Source organism: Oreochromis niloticus, linkage group LG3, assembly GCF_001858045.2.
Source record: "Oreochromis niloticus isolate F11D_XX linkage group LG3, O_niloticus_UMD_NMBU, whole genome shotgun sequence".
NCBI classification, from domain to species: Eukaryota; Metazoa; Chordata; class Actinopteri; order Cichliformes; family Cichlidae; genus Oreochromis; species Oreochromis niloticus.
In genome coordinates, this window is record NC_031967.2 from 2703150 (window position 1) to 2723703 (window position 20554).

At 39.7% G+C, this 20554-nt stretch overlaps 2 protein-coding genes across 7 annotated transcripts in view; one reads left to right on the forward strand and one right to left on the reverse strand.

Annotated features, from left to right (window-relative positions):
- sh3tc1 (SH3 domain and tetratricopeptide repeats 1) overlaps nt 1–10013 on the forward strand; it is a 68315-nt gene extending 58302 nt beyond the window's left edge. For 3 of the 6 annotated variants that reach the window (XM_019348851.2, XM_019348867.2, XM_019348880.2), the window contains 7 exons: nt 12–233; nt 323–503; nt 4325–4475; nt 4933–5055; nt 5420–5570; nt 7130–7326; nt 7442–10013. In XM_019348851.2, the coding sequence (XP_019204396.1) occupies nt 12–233; nt 323–503; nt 4325–4475; nt 4933–5055; nt 5420–5570; nt 7130–7326; nt 7442–7693 (1277 nt within the window). In that variant the 3' untranslated portion in view covers nt 7694–10013. The remainder of the gene's footprint in view (nt 1–11; nt 234–322; nt 504–4324; nt 4476–4932; nt 5056–5419; nt 5571–7129; nt 7327–7441) is intronic. The other 3 variants (XM_025899742.1, XM_019348849.2, XM_019348877.2) reach the window with 1 other exon arrangement.
- Nucleotides 10014–19099: 9086 nt separating this feature from the next.
- acox3 (acyl-CoA oxidase 3, pristanoyl) overlaps nt 19100–20554 on the reverse strand; it is a 33544-nt gene continuing 32089 nt past the window's right edge. Inside the window, exons 18-19 of the mRNA XM_013266255.3 lie at nt 19978–20064; nt 19100–19781 (exon numbers count right to left, since the gene is read on the reverse strand). Of these exons, the coding sequence (XP_013121709.1) occupies nt 19662–19781; nt 19978–20064 (207 nt within the window). The 3' untranslated portion in view covers nt 19100–19661. The remainder of the gene's footprint in view (nt 19782–19977; nt 20065–20554) is intronic.

Sequence of the window (20554 nt, forward strand, 5' to 3'; positions counted from 1 at the left end):
TCTTCATAAAGGGTTGTTGTGTCTGAAGGCTGGAGCAAAAACACTAGCAGAGAGGCATCTGTCTGAGGCAGTTCAACTTTTCTCTGAGCTCAGTGAAGAAAGCAATGTGGAAAACTTTATCCCCGTATTGATGGAGCTGGGAAAGTATTATGTGAAGCAACAGCAGCTGGACTATGGGAAAGGATGCTATGAGTGGGCTCTGCTTCTGGCAATCAATGCTAACTTATTAGAGTGTAAGTATGAATGTCACATAACCATAGCAGTATGTTCATCTTATATTCTGTGTTAAAACGGTCCTTTTTTCTCTCTGTCACTTCGCCAGACGAGCTCAGTGTAACAAGATGTCTGTGTCGTCTGTATGAGTGTAAGATTCCAAACCAGGTTCAGTGGATAATCTACAGTCAGCACCAAGTCCAGCTGCTGAGACGCACCGGATACAGAGAACAGGAGGGAGAAGCACTGGAAGCAATCAGCCAGATCTACCTTTCTATTGGCACAGAACAGTATGTGCATTTAGAATTGCAGTATGACTGGAATATGACATTCACTCACTTTTATGCAGTAGCAAAGTACAGTGTTTTGTGGTTTAGATCAGATCGGGACTGAAAGCTGAAGGCTCCAGCAGTTTGAGAGCAAAGTGCTCTATTTGAGTGTTACGGTACTATTGAGGTCTTTAAGATAAGACGAGGCCTGATTATTCCAGACCTTTCTTTGAGGAGAAGAATTTAAAACACTACTGTCATGTTACTTTCACAGTGCTAAATGTATTTTGCCCAGTGCTGGCTTAGAATATTTTTGTTTCGTTTTTTCATTCTACAGAACTCAAAAGGGATCTATATACATTATAATTTCACTTATACCGCTCGCCCCTCTTTTATCCTTCAAGTTCAGGTCCTCTACCAGAGGCCTGGGAGCTTGAGGGTACTGTGCAGTATCTTAGCTGTTCCTAGGACTGCACTCTTCTGGACAGAGATCTCGGATGTCATTCCTGGAATCTGCTGGAGCCACTTGCCTAGCTTAGGGGGTCACTGACCCGAGTTCTCCGATGACCACGGGGACCATGGTTGTCTTATTCTGCTTGTCCACCACTACTATATTTGGTTGGTTAGCCATCGCCAGTTTGTATGACTGTATCTGTAGGTCTGTATTCTTATCTCAGCCATTTTCAACCACCCTAGGGATGTATCCCATTTTGAACTTGGGACTTCCAAGCTATGCCCTGCCTGCTAGCGTCTTGCACCTTGCTGTTATGTGCTGGATTGCCACAGGGGCATCTTTGCACAGCAAGGTATTTTATGACCGGCAGGCCAATCTTGTTTTTCCCATTCAACTGACCTTGTGCAGGTACCTTCTGCGTACATCATCTAGCCACACCTGAAGACTTTAGTCATAGACATGGACTTTACACTTCAATGCAAGGAGTCTTGTCCCTAAACTAGATGTGTTCAAGACTTTGTTCATAACTACTAAACCTGATATAGTGATTGTCTCAGAGTCCTGGGTAAAACCAACGATAAATATAATATTTTATATCTTACTGGATATAATGTGTTTAGAGCAGATAGAAAAGACAGAGCTGAAGGTGTCACCATGTATGTGTCTGAGGATTTACAAGCATCACTGCTGCATTTTATATCTATTCCCAGACAGTTTGAGTTTTTGGCTTTGCAAATAACTTTGGCTTCCTCGCCCATAATAATAATTGGGTCCTACAGACCTCCCTCAGCATCTGCTGATGCTGAATCCTAGCAAAAGTGTTTGAGTTAATTGTGTCTGTCCAGTTCAACAGTTATTTGAAAATAATAACATCATAATCCATTTTCAATCTGGCTTCAGGGCGGGACATAATACAATTAGAGTACTAGTATTAGACATCATGGACCACTTTGACATCATGGACCACTGATCTTATCAATATTATGCAAAAGCTTGGTTTTAGTACAGATATGACTAGTTGGATTAAAAGCTACTTAACAAAACGTACCCGGTCTGTTCGGTTTGATTCGGTGTTCTCTGAGCCACTCATACTGAATAAATAGGTTCCACAAGGGTCTATTTTAGGACCCTTGCTCTTTTTACTTCGTATTAATAACATTTGTGAGCAGCTCAAATTCTCCTCTTACCATATGTATGCAGATGATACAGTTCTATATTCATCAGCATCTGAATGAAGTATACACTACCGGTCAAAAGTTTTAGAACAACTCTCACAAACTTGTACTTTGATTCAGTTGTGGCTTTGGGTCTGACAGACCTCTTCCTGTCAGAGTTGGAATCTCTACAGAGACCCACAGAGGTCTTGGTCACCAACTTAGTAAACAAAATTGTTTTAATTGTTGTAATGAAGCTTGTTTTGAATTTTCCACACTGTGCAGCTTCTCATCTTGGCCAGGACATCCTTGTAAAAGAAATTTCAGTAGATATTTTTTTTCCTGGTTAAATAAAGAATAAATAAAAATTTGGTGGTTGTGGCTTTGCTAGCAGCCTCTTCATGGTTCCAATTTACCAGAGGGATTCCCAGGCACTTGAAGCTATTCTTAATGTCTATAATGTTGCCTACTGGTAGTGCTGTCCCTTTAGTCCTGGCTACCTTTCCGCTCTTAGTTACCATCCAACTACACTTATGCAGTCTGAATGACATTCCAATGTCACTGCTGTAGATCCTAGTAGTGTGAATGAGTGAATCAATGTCCCATTCACTCCTAGCATACAGTGATATCATCCATGTAGAGGAGGTGGTAAACAATTGCTCCATTCCGTAGTCAGTATCCGTAGCCAGTCTTGTCAATGATCTGGCTGAAGGGGTTCAGGCCTATGCAGAGCAGCAGTGGGGACATCTCCTTGGTAAATCCCACAGTTGAGGGTGACTTGTGCAGTTGGCTTGAAGTTAGCTTCTAGTGTTGTTCGCCACATCCCCATTGAATTCCTGATGAAGGCTCTTGGTTGATCTTGTATAGTTCTACACATTCAAGGATCCATGTGTGAGGCATCCCATGACTAGGGTTTCTTGTAGTCAATCCAGGTATTGCACAGGTTGGTCAGTCTGATCTTACTATCTCGTACAACCGCTCTATCTACCGGGAGCAGGACTGTCCAGCCTTCAGTTAGCCAATTCGGGTGTGTCTCATTCGTTAGCAACTGGTTCATTTGTGCTACAAGGCACTCATGGAGTACAGTTAGCTTCTTTAGCCAGTAGGCTTGAGTCATGTCAGGGTCTGATGCTGTCCAACTCTTCATGCTTGAGACTCTGTTTTGGATGTCTGCCACTGTGATGGTTACTGGATCCTGTTCAGGGAGGTTGCTGTGGCCTCCAGCGGAAGCCCCGGAGCTGGTCTGGTGGCCACCCATGTGGCAAGCAGCGGCGGCGCAGCAGGCGTGGAAGTGAGCCGGGCTCCAGCCTCTGGCTCACCTCGAGCCGCGCACTGTCCACCCTTACAGTAATCACACGGTTGTTGTAACAGTACATTCAACGGCTGCAGCTTTCCTGCTGCCAGCTGTACACATCACCACCAAAAACAACAACAGCACAAGCAGCTCACAGGTTTTAAGCCTGCGAGGCATGATTGTAGATGCCATGAAGGTGAGTCCATCTCACCTGCAGCGGCAACACAGACCACGACCCGCCACAATAATAAAGCATTTTTTTAATTTAATTTTAAACTTTGTCCTAATTATGTCCTGGGTTTTAACTATTTATTAATAAAAAAGGAAACATCACAAAAAACACTTAAGGTCATGAAAAATAATAATTGCTAAAACTAATTAGCAATTCAATGACGCATCCACCTTATTTATTGAATGTATCGGTATCGGTATTGGTATCGGCGATACTGGCCCGTATTTACTTGGTATTGGATCGATACCAAAATATGCAGTATCGCACACCACTAATCTCCAGCCTTGGTGGGGCTGTTTTCATCATGTTCCCCTGCCATTTAGCGTATACTTAACCTGTGGTAGCTATAACTCAGGTGCTAGAGCAGGTCACCTACTAATCAGAAGGTTGGTGGTTCGTTTGCCGAATGCTCCAGTCTGCATGCCAAGTTGCCCAAGTTGCTCTCTGATGCATCCATCAGAATATGAATGCATGTGATTGTCAGATAGAAAGAGTATTTAAAAATAGTTCTTTCCCACTGTCATTAAGTGTTTGCTCATAGGTGGCTGTATGATTGTTATGATTTTTTCTAATATTGTAGGGTTTACCTTATAGTGTAAGGTGCTTTGAGGCAACTGTTGTTGTGAATGGTAAATAAAATTGAATGGAATAAAATTAACACTGGGACCACTGTAGACCTTTAAAAAAGTTGTCTTTGAATTGTTTCAGGGCGTACCGAGCTGCTCTTGACTACACCAAGACCAGTCTGGGTATTTTCATTGACCTGGGCTGCAAGGAGAAGGAAGCATATGGCTGGCTACAAGCCGGGAAGATCTACCAGCTGCTGGGCCAGATTGAACTGGTGGACATTTATGTTCAGGTCTGATACCAGTGTTTTCATTTGTAGCCATACATGTGGAACTTTGGTATCGTCTTAAACTTTTATTTTTCTCAGAATTGCAAGTTTATATTGAAAACTTTGTCAGCCGTCATGAATATCTCTCAACTTCTATCCATCCATTTGTCTTCTTCCACTTATTCTGGGTCAGGTTATGGGGACAACAGCCAACTCCCCAGTCACTTCCTCCAGTTTATCAGGGAAACACTGAGGCATTCCCAGGCCAATCGAGAGATGTAATCTCACCAGTGTGTCCTGGGTCTGCGTAGAGTAGAAAAGTATTATAAAAGAATTACTCCATTTACCACAACTCTTAAGTCAGATAATCAGCAAAGAAAATTTGTGGATGAAAGAGCCATCTTCACAATTTTAGCGATTTCAGCTTTAGCCAAAATGAAATTCATCATACACTGAAATCCTGTATTTCTGGTGTTTTCAGGCAGCTCAGGATGTAGCTTTGAGCACAGGAGACACAAGCTTTATCTTGAAGCTTCTTGAAACTGCAGGAGACATTTTCTTCGACAGCTGCCAGGACAGGGACAAGGCCGTCATCTTCTACAGGGTACTTCATGTTAGAATAATGTCATAGTACTCTTGAGTTTAGTAATTCATATGTAGGATTAGATTATTTATCCATGTTTGTTAAAACTTTTTCAGCATTATTGTGCTATGATGATATTACTGTAATTTCTCCAAAATTGGTGCAAACTAATAAAAGCTTAGAAAACACTGTAATTATCATCTCCAAAAGTTGAATCTGTTCATCTGGACGTAGCGTTTTGTGGGAGAAACGTTTCTCCCACAAAACGCTACATCCAGATGAACAGATTCAACTTTTGGAGATTTACTTTCCTGGATGATTGAGAATGCATCAAGATGTAATTATCATAATTAAATGGCTGTATTTTTATGTTTATTCCATGTAGGACCGTGCTCTGCCAATCGCAGTGAAGAGCAACAGCATCCATAGTAAACTGAGGTTGTGCAATAAGCTCGCTGAAGTGATGTTCTGTCTCAAGCTGTATGGGGAAGCAGTGGAGTTTGCTCACATTGCAGCTGACATCAGTAAGAGTCTGGGTAAGCAAAACCAGCACACACCAAAGTCGTTTCCATCTTTTGCCTTTCATGAAGTGTGTCAACACTGGACCAAAGTGTATTCTCTGTACTTAGCTTTTCAAAACTATTGCTACTATAATTAAAAGCAGGCAAAAATACCACTGAAGATGCAGCTTCACCCGGTCCCCTTTTTTCAGGCTCGTCAGGTGCTGATGCTGACTTAAAATATTCAGGTTTAGGGCTTGTTGGTAGTACCCAGTGTGTACCTGTCCTGCCATTGATTGCTAATCTACATAACACAGAACATAAATTAACTATTCTCAAAACACTTTGGATAATAGGTGTGTTTTCAGGTGACTATATGCTGAACTATGGAAGCATTAATGGCATGGGGGAGCGGTAACATTAACAGTTTTACAAACTTTACATATGTAAGGGTTTCCATTTTTCCTACAGGTAACTTCAAATAGACATTCAACTAAAAGTTTCCTCAGCACACAATTACTGCTTTCCAATTTTTTTTGTGTTTCTGTCTATTGCCACTCAGACAAAGTAAGAGTGTTAGTAGGTTATTTACTAACTTTGTTTTGTAGCCTTTTTGTGGTGATTTGCGCATCCACAAATCCCAGAGCCTGAAACCAGTTAAGTTGCTTCCCACTGCCCACAACAGTATCAGCTGTTATTTTAGTTAATCTGCCTTTAACGATTGCATTTTCTTTTTCAACATGCCTTAGTAATTAACTTCTCTGTAGTGTTCTAAACATCAGTTTGTCTAGTCTCATTATCTCCTGTATGACCTGAGACACAAAGTGAGTTTGTTGTCTGTTGATGTTGTCAAAGTCGCCTCAAGGTACTTTAAAGTCTTTATCTCACAATTCAAAATAATGAATGATCTGATATTGTCGTGTTGGTGTTGTTCCCAGATCAACATAGTAAATGTTGTTCCAGGATCAACATTGCAAGTGACCAATCAGAATGTTGTGACGTTATTCTGTTGCGCGCCAAGCCATTCGTGCATTTATGAAATTCCAATGTTGCAAGGACAATATCAATTCTGCTTAGCGTTTATTAAAGGGTTGGGGTTAGGGTCCGTTGATCGGCGGACAGAGGCGGTTTCTCGCAGCTTAAGTACAGTTTTTTGTTTTACAGCGTTTTTTCCCGAAGTCGCAAATGTATGACGTCACAACATTCTGATTGGTCACTTCCAATATTGATCCTGGAACAACATTTACTATGTTGATCTGGGAACAACACCAACACCACGATATCAGATCGTGCTAAAATAATACAGAGAACATCCTAATAGTCAAACAAACATTTTCATTTTTAGTGTAATTTACTTGCTGTTTGCAGCATTTTTATTGTTATTAATCTATATTAATATAATGACGATAAAATTAAAGTGCCTTCTTTTGGTTTTAGTAATTTTGGGGCATGTAATGACAAATTCAAATAAATCATGACAGCTGTGAACAGCAGGTATGGTTAGACTTCAAAGTTAGCTCCTATAAAAACGTATCACTGGCTTATATCCTGACATTAGTTCCCGTGCTAAAACCAAATAAACTGTGTACATGTAGGTGAGCGTCTGAATGAGCGAGTGGCGTACCACCGTCTGGGCTCACTGTACCACTGTCTGAAACAGTATGAACTGGCTGAGCACTATTACCTGAAGACCCTGACCCTCTGCCCAACACCTCTGCAGTTCGATGAGGAGCCACTGTATTATGTGAGGCTGTACCAAACACTGGGAGACATTATATTCACTGATCTGAAGGTAATGGACTGGACCGTAGACTGTAGGGTTGTTTTCTGTATTTTAAACAATAAAATGTGAATCTGATGAACATAGTGATCTGCGATATGCCTAAACTGAAATCCTGCCTCAACAGGACCCTTTTGATGCTGCTGGATACTACCACCTAGCTCTCGCTGCAGCCATGGATCTGGGCAACAAAAAGTCTCAGTTGCAGCTGTGCACCCAACTCGCCACCATCTACCACAACTTCATAATAGACCGGGAGCGCTCTCTCTTCTTTTATCAAAAGGCACGAGGATTTGCTGCAGAGCTGAACGCAAAGAGGATAAATATTTCACCAGGTCAGCAGTACAGCAGCGCACAATACAAGAATATAGGACAGTAGGAGGGACACTGCATGAAGACAGAAGATGTTATTTTTTGGTACGGAGTAGACATGGAGCAACTTTGGGACAAGACGTTCCACACTGAAGATGCTTTTCAAATCACAAGTTTCACAATTTTGTTTTCCAACATGATGATAAAGTCAATAATTTCAGAGAAAAAACAATTTTTTTCAGCAGTTTAAATAATAAAACATGTCATAACTCTGAGCCACCGTTGCTGTAAGATGAGCGTGTTAGCGGCATAAACCAGGCATGTACTGAAATGTTATTTTTTATCACTGAAATGAAATACATGAAATACATAATGAAATATATTTATTTAATATCATTTGTTTTAGGTCACACAGAGGGATCTTTATGTCAAACCTAATTAAGCTCTTTAATTCAATGTTTCTTTCTGAGACGCACCTTGTTTGATGCTGTTTGCTCCCTGAAATCTAAATGCCCGTGGGTCTCTAACTTTATCTTTGTGTTTACTTCATGTTTCATTTAAATAGACAACTGTAAACAGGTACTTCCTGACACGTGGAAACAGGGAAACACTGTTCACTTGTTAAAAATCGACAGCTGGTCACTAGTGAACATTCCAGGCTGGATCTTACTCATGTAACTTTCTAAAGTACACTTGCTTCTACTTTGATGTGACTTTGATGGGAGAAATAATTATTCGATCCCCTGTTGAATTTTTATTAAATGAATAGTCTAATAGTTCTTTATAATAATTTCAGTTTAATGGAGAGAGACAGAATCTCAAAAAACTCAGAAACAACACATTAATGTTACTTGAAGTTGATTGAAAAATTCATTTGTGCATTTTTGATCCCCTACTGTACAGTCAATTACAAATACTCCTAATCTCAGTTTGTTATGTGTACACTGTATGAGTGTGTTATGGGATCAGCCACCTCAAGGTCAAGGTCAGAGGTCAAGTTTTGCAGTAAATCAAGAATGAACTTTGAAAATGGAACCACTGACAAATACATTACTGAGAACAGTCTTGAGCCACCTCTCGTGTGTGTGTGTGTGTGTGCGTGTGCGTGTGTGTTTGTTAAATAGAAAGCACAAAAAAAAGAGTTGTATAAATGTGTGCTTAAACAGGTGGATGACAAGACACATTGTAGAGTTCTCGAGTGGAGTTGATCTATTTACCCTTTACAACAAGCAAAGAGCCAATGTAAAATTTCTGCTGGCAACATTGTTTTAGATGAGTGACACGTACCAACAGTTCTAAAGACATTCTCGTATTTTTAACAATTACCAGATGATTCCCAAAGAGTTGGTCATCAAATATTGTTAGGTCCTGAAAAAAAACTGGATCAGTGGATGAAAGAAGTCACAAAGCTGAAACAGTACATCTGAAAGTTGTGACTTTCACCTGCAAAAGGTCACACACAGAAAAAGCAACAGTGGGGGACTAATGATGTATCAAAAACAGTAGCTTGTGTCATATGAAGACATGTCAGTTTGCTTCCTGTTTCTACAGGAGCAGAGCAACTGCCAGTACAGTCCTGAAAACATGGAGGAGCCTCTGTCGTGGTTTGGGGCTGCCATTGAGTCAGTGGTATCAAGATTGATGGAAATATAATAGTTATAACTTGGTCATAATTTTGTGTTGCGCTGTTTTTTCTGCTGTATTTTTCTTTATGTAAGCTCTTAGTGGCAGCTGACTATTAGCTGGAGACTAAATGGTACTGACTATAAACTGGGATTGGAACATAACAGAATGCATAAATGTACTGTCAGATATTGTCTGTCATGCTGAACCATCTAGAAAACACCTTGTTGGCAACAGCTTCATTCTGTAGTTTGGAAATCATTCCTAACCAATCCAGTAAAATCATCGTAGAATAGACTTAAGTCATGGATTAGCCTTCCGAGAGGCTGGAATCTCAACATCACGGAGGTAGTGTGGGATTATATAGACACCGACAGGAACAAAGGAGAGATTGTTGAAAGAGTCTGCAGATCATCTACCTCCTTTAAGATGCTTGGAAAACTGTAGACCTGAAGACTATTTAAAGAAAGTACAACAAATGGCACTTAAGAGAGTCCAGCCTGTGTTGAAGAATATAGGTGGTCAGTAGAATTGTACAAACCCTGGTTTTGCCTCATGTACTGTTTTTCCATGTAAATTAGGTGCAGCTATTGATTAAACCTATTTCCCATTTTCCTAGCAAAATATTAAAAAATGACGATTGACCCAAGACTTTTGTATAGTGCTGTAAATAAATTTTTTTTGTAAATCATACAATTTTAAATTCTTTTCAGTTTTAATTCTTTAAACATTTTAGTGTTTCGGGAGCTCAATCCTGGATTTGTTTTTTGTTTGTTTGTTTGTTAACAATAATAAATGTTTTTGGATGTCAGAAAAACAACCTACTGTCTTCCAAGTTGACACTCCGAGACACAAGGACAAAGTCATTAATACAAAAAACAGAAAAACCATTAATGCTTCTAATGATGTCAGTGACACACTTTATGTAGTTGACATTATTGGCTCTAAGAAGACGGGAAAGACAGAGCTTGGGTTTGGAATAATGGTGTGGGTGGAGTTACAAATACAGTTCCAACTCTAAGTCATGAATCAGTTACCCTGACCTTCTATTAGCAATGAAACCATTCTGAAACATTCTGTGGAAGCTGGTTTCTGCTACTGGAATCAAAACTCCAAGAATAACTCAAAAATTTAAGTTAATAAGAAGAAATTTAAGGAAAAAAAAACCAAAAATTTGATATTGTTAAAATTTTGAGTTGTGAAATAAGTTAAAAATTTCTAGTGACCATTGCCAGTCTTGAATTACATGATGCAATGTGATGAAATCACAAATAAAATCATGGTTACACAGAAGGATTCAAGACTGATACTCAAGTGCTCGAATTTTACACTATTCATATTCTGATTAAAATAAACTTCAAAAAAAAATTTGGAGAAGCAGTTTTTTATGTTTTTAATCACATTTTTAATAACAGTATTACCATCCCCAGTAGCATTTTTTTTTTTCAAATTATGGTGTTTTCCTAAAATTGCATAAGCAATAATCTAATGGCTGAAAGCTTTGCATTCACCAGTTTTCAATATTTTCATCTCTTGCCAGTATGTTATATGACTTTAACAGCCAATGACCTGTTTTTGAGTCTGATAGCTATGATGTCACAAGACAGGACTGCTCAGTTGTAATGATAGTGCTGATGAACATTTCTCATGACCAGTGTTGGGGAGTAACAGAATACATGTACTGCCGTTACGTATTTAGAATACAAAATATGAGTAACTGTATTCCGTTACAGTTACCGTTTAAAAAGGTGGTATTCAGAATACAGTTACTTTGTTGAAATAAATGGATTACACGGCGGTACTTTCCTGTTTCATATTCTCGCGGGTCAGGATTGTTTGGGTTTGTTTGACAGCTGTGTTCTGTTGTTCCAGGCGGCAGCGTTACGGTTGCCATGGTTACAGGGTGACGCGCTCTCTCTCTGCGTGTTTCCTGGGTGAGAGAGCGCTTTTTTGTTGTTGTTGTTGTGCTAAGCTAATAGACAGAATGCTACAGGCATGGCCCTAAAGAATGTAGCCTCATGGGCAGTGTAGTCCGTGCTGCAGGGAGAATGGACTGCCATACACGTTATGTGTCTGTGAGCGAGGGAGGGAGAGAAAGGAAAAGTCCGAGCTGTCACGGAGCAAAAACGGGAGCTGGAAGCATGTAAATATAATAATAACCACCGCAGCCAAGAAGAGTGCCTGACGAGCCCATTTGTAAGTAAGCTATTAAGACTCGACTGTACACTGTGTTCGTGTTTTCCTCCGGAAAAAATAAGTTCCGTTGGAGCAGCCTTTCAACGCCTCTCTCTGTCTCCCGCAAGCAAAGTTGACCCAGACAACAAAGTAAAGCTAGTTTTCGGCTACCAGCCCGACACAGAACCCACCGTATTAGCCCGAGGTCCCTTTACTACTGTTCGGAGCCGCGGACCTTCAGTAACAGTAATAAATCACAGCAATAGTACATTCACATAGTTGTAAACAGCATGATAATATATTAAGTAATCCAAAGTATTCAGAATACGTTACTCTCATTGAGTAACGTAACGGAATACGTTACAGAATACATTTTGGGGCATGTATTCAGTATTCTGTAATGGAATACATTTTAAAAGTAACCTTCCCAACACTGCTCATGACACTGTTGCAACAACATTAACAGGGAGACTCCGTACTAGTTGCTTTGTTTTGCTTTGGTAAAGAAACTTGCACTTGAGGCAGATAAAACTAGAAAAAGTTGCATTTCCTGCAAAAATGCAGTGTGAATGCCATGTAGTGGAATCTGAAAACAGCAGAAGAAGGAGAACTTTCTGCTGAAAACACTGTGTAGAAGTGTGGGGGCGACCGTGGCTCAGGGGGTTGGGAAGCGCACCTGTAACCGGAAGGTCGCCGGTTCGATCCCCGGCCTTTCTGTCCTGGTCGTTGTGTCCTTGGGCAAGACACTTTACCCTACCGGCCGATGGCGCGATATAGCAGCCTCGCCTCTGTCAGTCTGCCCCAGGGCAGCTGTGGCTACAACTGTAGCTTGCCTCCACCAGTGTATGAATGTGAGAGTGAATGAATAATGACATTGTAAAGCGCTTTGGGTGCCTTGAAAAGCGCTATATAAATCCAATCCATTATTATCATTATTATTATTGTAGAAGCTGAAGTCTTTGCTGAAAACTGCTGTATTTGAAAGGGTACACTGAACAGTATCAATAAAGCAGAGTGAGTGCAAGCAGAAAAGACATGTGACAACAGCCACAGGTAGGATTCGAACCTACACCACCGGGTATCACAGCAGCTGCTTATCTTACTAAGCCAAACTAGCTGTTGTCCCAAAGAGAGATATGATGACATAAAAGGGTGCAGAAGAAAGTAAAATGTGCTGAAAAGAGGTGAAGAAGCTTAAACTTGTGCTCAAAACAGGTGAAGAACCTGAAGTGTCTGCTGAAAGGAGGTGAAGAAGCTGAAATTTCTGCTAAAAAGAGGTGAAGGAGCTGAACTATCTGCTGAAAAGTAGTGAAAAAGCTGAACTTTGTGCTGAAAAGAAATGAAGAAACTGAAAAAGAGGTGAAGAAGCTAAAATTTGTGCTGAAAACAGCTGAGGAAATTGAACTTTCTGCTGAAAAGAGATGAAAAAGCTGAAATGAATATTAGAAAATTTGCTAAAATCACAAAAATATTGCAGAATTGTAATTAATTAGCAGAAGTATTTACCAAGCAAAACAGTCAGCTGAAAAAGGCTGCACAAGCTGAAGTTTTGTCAGCTTGACGTATCTGCTGACAACATGGCAATGGGTGAGATTCAAACCCGGGCTTTCCGGTATGAGAACGGCTGCTCATCTCACTGAGCTAAAACACAGCTCACCTCGGCGAGCAAAATGAGTGATCGCACTTGTAATGTGGTCCTATTCATCTCAACGGGCCAAAAAAAATGGCATAAGGAAAATGGCTGAATGGCTGAAATTTGAAAGGGTACACGGAAGAGTGTCAAGAAAGTAGACTGAGCGCAAGCTGGGAACGTGCGCAACGCCCACAGGTGGGATTGGAACCTATGCCGGATCTCATGGCAGCTGCTCATCTCACTGAGCCAAACCACTTCTTGTCCCAAAGAGACATATGATGAGAGACTAATGTGCAAGTTGGAGAAAAAGTTGAACTTGGTGCTAAAAACAGGTGAAGAAGCAGAGGTCTCTGCTGAAATTAAGTAAACAAAAAAAAACAAAAACATGTTCCCATGAGCGAGATTCGAACCCCACCCTCCTGCTCATCTCATTGTTCCAGACTGGTCCTCATTCAAATGAAAGATATGATGATACAAAAAAAATGTGCAGGGTGCAGAAGAAACTGAGTTGTCTACTGAAAATTGGTGAAAAAGAGGTAAAGCTCAAATGTGTGCTAATAAGAGGTGAAAAGCTGAACTTTCTGCTGAAAAGACGTTAAGAAGATGACTGTTCTGCTAAAAAGATGAAGAAAGTGAAAATTCTGCTGAAAAGGGGTGAAAAAGTTAAACTTTCTGCTAAAAAGGAATGAAGAGAGCGAGAATTCTGCTGAAAACAGGTGAAGAAGCTGAATTTTCTGCTAAAAAAAGGGTGAAGAAGCAGAGGTTTCTGCTGAAAATTGGTAAAGAAGCAGAATTTAGTTTAAAATGTGAATGGTGAAAATCGGATGAAAACTGAGGGAGTAGGATAGTCCAAAGGGAGAGAGGAAAGAAGGGAACGTGAGGAGAAAGTACAAGGTCAGGAAGAACCAGGTAAACAGACAGGGAATAGTGACAGGCATAACAGAAACTGTTAAACTGACAAAGACAAAAACAATTTTACTCATACAATCTGGAAGTTGTGTTCTCCCTATATTAAAGCTGCTATACAGAATCTGCAAAACAAACTGAGTTGAAACATTTTTGACCCTCTTTAACAACATTCCAACATAACATTATCATTGATTGGGGAGATTAAAATTAATGATATATTTTTGTGTGGTTCAGCCAGAACTCCACTAAAACCTCAGCTAATAATAGGTAGGCCAACTTTTGGATCATCTAGTTGTCTGTATGACTGCTGCAGTAAGTGCGCAAATGTGGTGCACGATCAGAAAATGCCAAACAGAGCCCTGGTGGAGTGAGGAGCTGTAAAGAGAAGCAGAGTGCTCTGTTTATATTCTAAAAATGTTTTAAGCTAGCTTGTTTCAAAGATTCTGTACAGCAGCTTTAAATGTTTTCCAAAAGCATACATACACTTACCTTATCAGTGTTTCTCAAACTTTTTACAGTGTGTACCACCTAAAATAATGTCAAGCTCTCCCAAGTACCACTATGAAAGCATGAAACTCATAAATCTTACAACACAAAATTCCAATCTGTTACTAAATTGAAAAGTCACATAGGTTAAAATAAAAGAAAAAAATCTGCAGAGCCATAGTAGTATCTGTAGTAAAGATCTTTTCATATATTGTATACATTGCGCCATAGGCAAAGTTGCCTCCATTTTTATAATTTTTTTATTAATATTTTGTACATTTCAAGGACTCTTCTGGTTTTGGAGTGTATTTTTTATGTATCTGTATTATATTATACATACACATTAAAAGTGAATCTCTGTCGAAACAATGCACTCAGTTTACTTTTTACTCACTATGAGCATCATGCATTATTCTCCACCAGTAATTAAGGTTAATATATGTATTTTTTTTATTCCAATCCATTCTTCTCTGCAGCATTTAAATAAACTTTATCAGATTTGATGGTTTTGTTACAGACTTTTCACAAAAAGTGTTTTTCTTTCACTAATGTGGGGATAAATTGTGTTAAAATGTACAAAACAGTGATGTCATGTTTTGTGACGAGTACCCAGGCACAGAGAGACTTGATGAATTTAAGAATCTTATGATTTAATAAAGAAATTTGCAGACTTGCACAGAGATGGTAAAATTATGATGACTGATAACGGAGACGAAGACAACAGACGACGAGGACAGGGAGGAACAGGGGTTTAAATGCACCAAGGAGACAGTCAGAGAGAACTCGGGACTTCTGGAGACATTTAAGGATGCAGGGACTGACAGAGACAGGGAAGAAGTCTCATCGTGATGTGTAAAGTTTATCTTGGCTGGCTGGGAAGCTCTCTGGGTGCTCAGCACCCCCAAAGCTCTGATCCTAGAATCGCCCCTGCTGTTTGCCATTCCTTGACTGTGCCGTGCGTAATGAAGAGAATGGAAACCTCAACATTGAAGTTTACCGGAAGCCCACACACACAGACCAGTACCTCCTCTTTGACTCCCACCACCCTCTGGAACACAAACCTGGAGTAATTAGGACCCTACACCACCGGGCAGAAAATGTTCCCTCTAAGCCTGAAGGGCTGCCGTCTTTAATCCATGTTTTGAGATGCTTCCCACATGCCTTAACGCCCACTCACATCGTGGGCCATGTGACCTCAGGAAATCACATGATAGGGTGGGGCTAGGTTTCACAATGAGTTCACCCGAAACCTTGGCTGATTGTGACCTACACCCTTTACCTTGGCTCGTGTGATTAGGTAGAGGATCATTAGGGGGTCCATTGGCCCTCTTCTGGGGGCACTCCCACAGGGCTTAAATCTGGGACTCTCCACCATTTGACCCTAGAACTGAAGAAGCTTGTCAGATGAAACGTCTTCAAGAGACCTAACTGAAGTCCAGACGCCTTTCTTTTCAAGCTCCTTAGACTCCTTAAGGTGCAAAAACAGAAAAAACCCATCAGAGAAATTGCTACAATATTAGGAGTGTCAAAATCTACAGTTTGGTACATCCTGAGAGAGAGAGAAAGAAAGACCTGGATGACTGAGAACCTTCACAGACATAGATCAGGATGCTCAACTCGACAGGTTTACACCCATCAGGCATAACATTATGACCACTGACAGGTGAAGAGAATTACATGGATTATCTCTTCATGATGGCACTTGATAGTGCGTGGGAAATATTAAGGAGTAAGTGAACATTTTATCTACAACGCTGATGTGTTAGAAACAGGAAAAATGGGCGAGCATAGGACTACCCACCTGGGTAAGAGGGTCTGCAGTGGTGGGTTTCTACCAAAGCAGTCCAAGGAAGAAACAGTGGTGAACAAGTGACAGGGTCATGGGTCAGCCCAGACACATCATGGCATATGAGACATGTGGTCTGATACAACAGACAAGCTAGTGACAAGCTGTCTGGACTCGTTGGATTCTGGTTTATTTAATATGCTAAGATTTAGTTTGTATTCTGGGTTTTGGTTCTCCTTGTCATGTTTCTGCTTTGTGTAGGGTTGCCATCTAGTCTTTAGGTTTCTGTTACCATGCCTCCCCTGTGTGGTCGGCGGTCGGTGTTCCCTTTCTGTCTCTGTCTCAGTCTTTTTTCCATGTCTGTTATTGTTATTGTTATTTAAGAGTTTGAGAGTGCAGACACCACGGTGTTGCGGTCACTTGCACTGTTGCCTAACAGCAAGGACCATATTCATTTGTGGGGTATCTGGTTTTGCAGCCAAGAAACTGGGATTTATGTTGTGTGTGGTACTTTTACTTAGGATTTAGACTTTTCATTTGCTGCCTTGGTTAGGTTTAGTCAAAGATCACGGTTTGGATAAAAATTTGTGTCTGTGTCTCTGTGGTCATCGTATTTCCTGATATATACTTCAGTTTTCAATTGACTTTTAGATGATTTTAAGTAGTAAAGTGTTGAGATTCAGACTGTTTATTTTAAATGTTTAAATGAAATCATGTAATAATGCAAATTGTTCACCCACCCAAAAATTAAATTGAGCTGACCAACATCTAGACACTGCTGTAAAACCTTGTATTTCTTGACTCTATCAACTTTTTGTCAAAAAATGTTTAAAAATTTTGAAAAATCTTGACAAGTTTTTTAACTTTTAATTTTCAACATCTCTAAACATATCACTTTTCTCTAAAAAGCATACATTTTGTTAAAACAATTGGAGAATTATTTCAGAAAAAACCAAAAATAAACAAGTTCAAAAACTGAGCTTTTATTTAATTGAGCCATAGAACAAACCTCTGCTATGCAGTGAGGTGCTTTAACTTGACTTTTCCAGCCCTGAGCATTGCAGAGTTCTTCCACAGTATAAAAACTTCAGCAGGGTTTCAGCTGACACAAAGAACATGGGGATGTAGTGATAGCCTTATACTATGAATATTTTTTATACAAACAACATTGGTTAAAAATAAAGAAAATAAAAATGTTAGATCACAGTAAAAATTTTGGCGACTGCTGCTTCCCCTCCTGTAGATGCTCGTGCAGTACAAATGTGAAAATCCTCGGTGAGCATTTGTGAGTTGTCACATTCACATTCAGTTATCTAGATTTTCAGGACACTTGATCTCTGACCTTGATCTTGGCTTCAAGATCACTGAGATGTGAACTTATCCAAGAATTTTAGAAACTGCACCTTTGGTATGAATTTTAAAATCCTATGTCACCTTGTTCTGGGGTTATGACATTCAAGATAAAACAAACCAATGGATGAGTTCAGCAGGTTGGAGAGTTCTGTGAACAGTGTTAAAGGGATGCTTCAACAGGTTTCTAAAGAAAAAATGAACAAAGATCAAACAACCTTGCTTGAACCCAAGTTTCAAGGATGCTTCTTTTCAGGACTTTGCAGAATGGACTTGGACGAGATGGCTAATCATTACTGAGAATAGCATTAATGAAGCTGAATAAAGAAATGAAAAGGTGAATCTGACATATGTTGCTATGATCAAAGGCTACAGTGTAGTCTCATTGTGTATCATCTGGTTGTTTAAAGGCAGAGTCGGAGAAAGCGACACTGTTAGCCAACTCATGAGCCTTAAAATAAAAGCAAATTTTACAGGAAAAAGAAGCTAAAGTAAAAAAGGAAAGAAAAGAGCCAGAGATAAAAGCGACTATAACAGTATCTAATGCTTAATTTTAGCTTTAACTACTATTAAAGCAGTTGTTTTAGCTGGTAGCTAGTAGAAGCTACTAGTGAAAGGGGTTCATATCTCAGAGCATCTATTTGTGATGGAAGGATAGAGAACCTAAGAATCCCTTACTTACCAGCAGCCAAGCACAAAACAATGACATTTAACGCCCAAAAATTAACTGCCATAGCTACTCAGCAACAAACAAATCATATTTGAACCATTAGAGAAAAGATTACTCAATGTTACATCTGTGAAATGGTTATCTACAGCTACTTTCAGTACCATTGATATTCATTTAGACTCTTTTTCTCCAATTGATCTTTCTGAGTTAACTTCAATAATTAATTCCTCCAAACCATCAACGTGTCTTTTAGACCCCATTCCTACAAAACTGCTCAAAGAAGTCCTGCCATTAATTAATGCTTCAATCTTAAATATGATCAACCTATCTCTAATAATCAGCTATGTACCACAGGCCTTCAAGCTGGCTGTAGTTAAACCTTTACTTAAAAGCATCTCTAGACCCAGCTGTCTTAGCTAATTATAGGCCAATCTCCAACCTTCCTTTCATATCAAACATCCTTGAAAGAGTAGTTGTCAAACAGCTAACAGATCATCTGCAGAGGAATGATTTATTTGAAGAGTTTCAGTCAGGTTTCAGAGCTCATCACAGCACAGAAACAGCTTTTTTTTTTTTTTTTAACACAGTGCTATGAAAGTATTTGCTCTTCTTTATATATTTAGATAATTGTATATATATTTATACTATAATTTGCATATTTGTCACACTTATGTTCCAGATCAAATACATTTTAATATTAGACAGTAAAGACCCAAGTAAACACAAAATGTAGTTGTTAATTAATTGCATTTATTAAAGGGAAAAAGCTAAACTTACCTAAGCCTGTGTAAAAAAATTAAATAAAATAATTGCCTCCGAAACCAGGTAACTGTTTGTGCAGTAAGAATGTCAATCAATGGCTGTGAGTCTTTCACCTTACTGTGGAGGAACTTTTGTATACTTAGGCCTAGTCTTCTTTGCAATGAAATAAAATAAAGAAATCAGCCACCCTGGAGTGTTTTAAGTCAGATTTAAGTCCGGACTTTGGCCCAAATCGTTTTTTCGGTCGTTTAGAGGTGGACTTGCGGGCGTGTTTCAGATCATAGTGCTGTTGAATAGCCAGAGTGCGCCTGAGCCTCAGGGCATGAACTGATGGCCCAACAATCTGCTCTGTGTTAGAGAGCAAAATTCATGTTTTTGCTGCATAAAGTGACACAACCAATCAGGCTTCAGGGTTTTTTCTCTTAATTAAATTGTCATTTAAAAACTGCATTTTCTATTTACTTGATTATCTTTGTTTAATATTACAATGCATCTATTTCACCATCTATTACATGTAAGTGTGACATGTAAAAAAATAAAAGCTTCTTGTTGGAATTTGAGCCCAAGCAAATTTTAAGTTTTACACAAACTTCAGACACTGGACAGACATGCAGAGATCCTTTGCAGAGCACGACTGGCTTTTAGAGTTTTGGCCGCAGAGATCCAAGCACAGGTTTGTCTGAGCAGAACTCCTTCCACCAGGATGGACGTTCCAGCACTTTGCTGCCCTGCATTATTGTGGACCACAGGTGGTTGTAAATCTGCAGGAAGAGGACAAGTGTTTCTTCACTTATTTAACACGGATTCGTATGCTTATTATCTGTAGGGTGCTGCACTTACTTGTGTTACGATGTAGCCAAATATAAATAAAAGTGAAATGTTTCAACGTCCTTGAAATTTGATGCACAGCAAAGTTTTTACGATACAACTAGATTTTCTGTGTTTGTTTGCATTTACCTGTCCATCAGCGCAGCCAATAGGTGAGTTGAGGATGAAATCAGTGGGTGCCAGGACATCCACTAAGGCTACTGCGTCATCCTTTAGCTATGAGAGAGAGAGCAGATTTTACAGTCAGGTCAAGATCTGCATCAGCTAAGCCATCATTTCTTCAATGTCTTTCTGTTCTATGAAGACATTCCCAAAGTACAGGAGAGCACAAGTAAGTGAGACGGATAACATCAATAAAAAGGCACTGTTAGACCATACGAGTCAGTGTATAACTACAGGGTCCATAAGATGGATGGAGTCACTTTGAGGTCACCAACAGATTCTGAAGCTTTGAGTTTTTTCGCTGTCTTTGTGTTTAGAAATCAAATGTTGAGAATCGCAGATCTGACTGAGACCCAGGATACGGCCTTCTCCGGTGGACGGGACATGTTGTGGACATACCCTGAAGCATACCCGACTTTTGACTTTCATGGTACCAAAATAGTCAAATGTCAAGTTTAAGATCAATGTGTAACATTATCTGCTTTACTCTGTCAAAGGAGCCACTTATGTGTTTTTTTATTCCTCATCTCTTAACTCATAAATA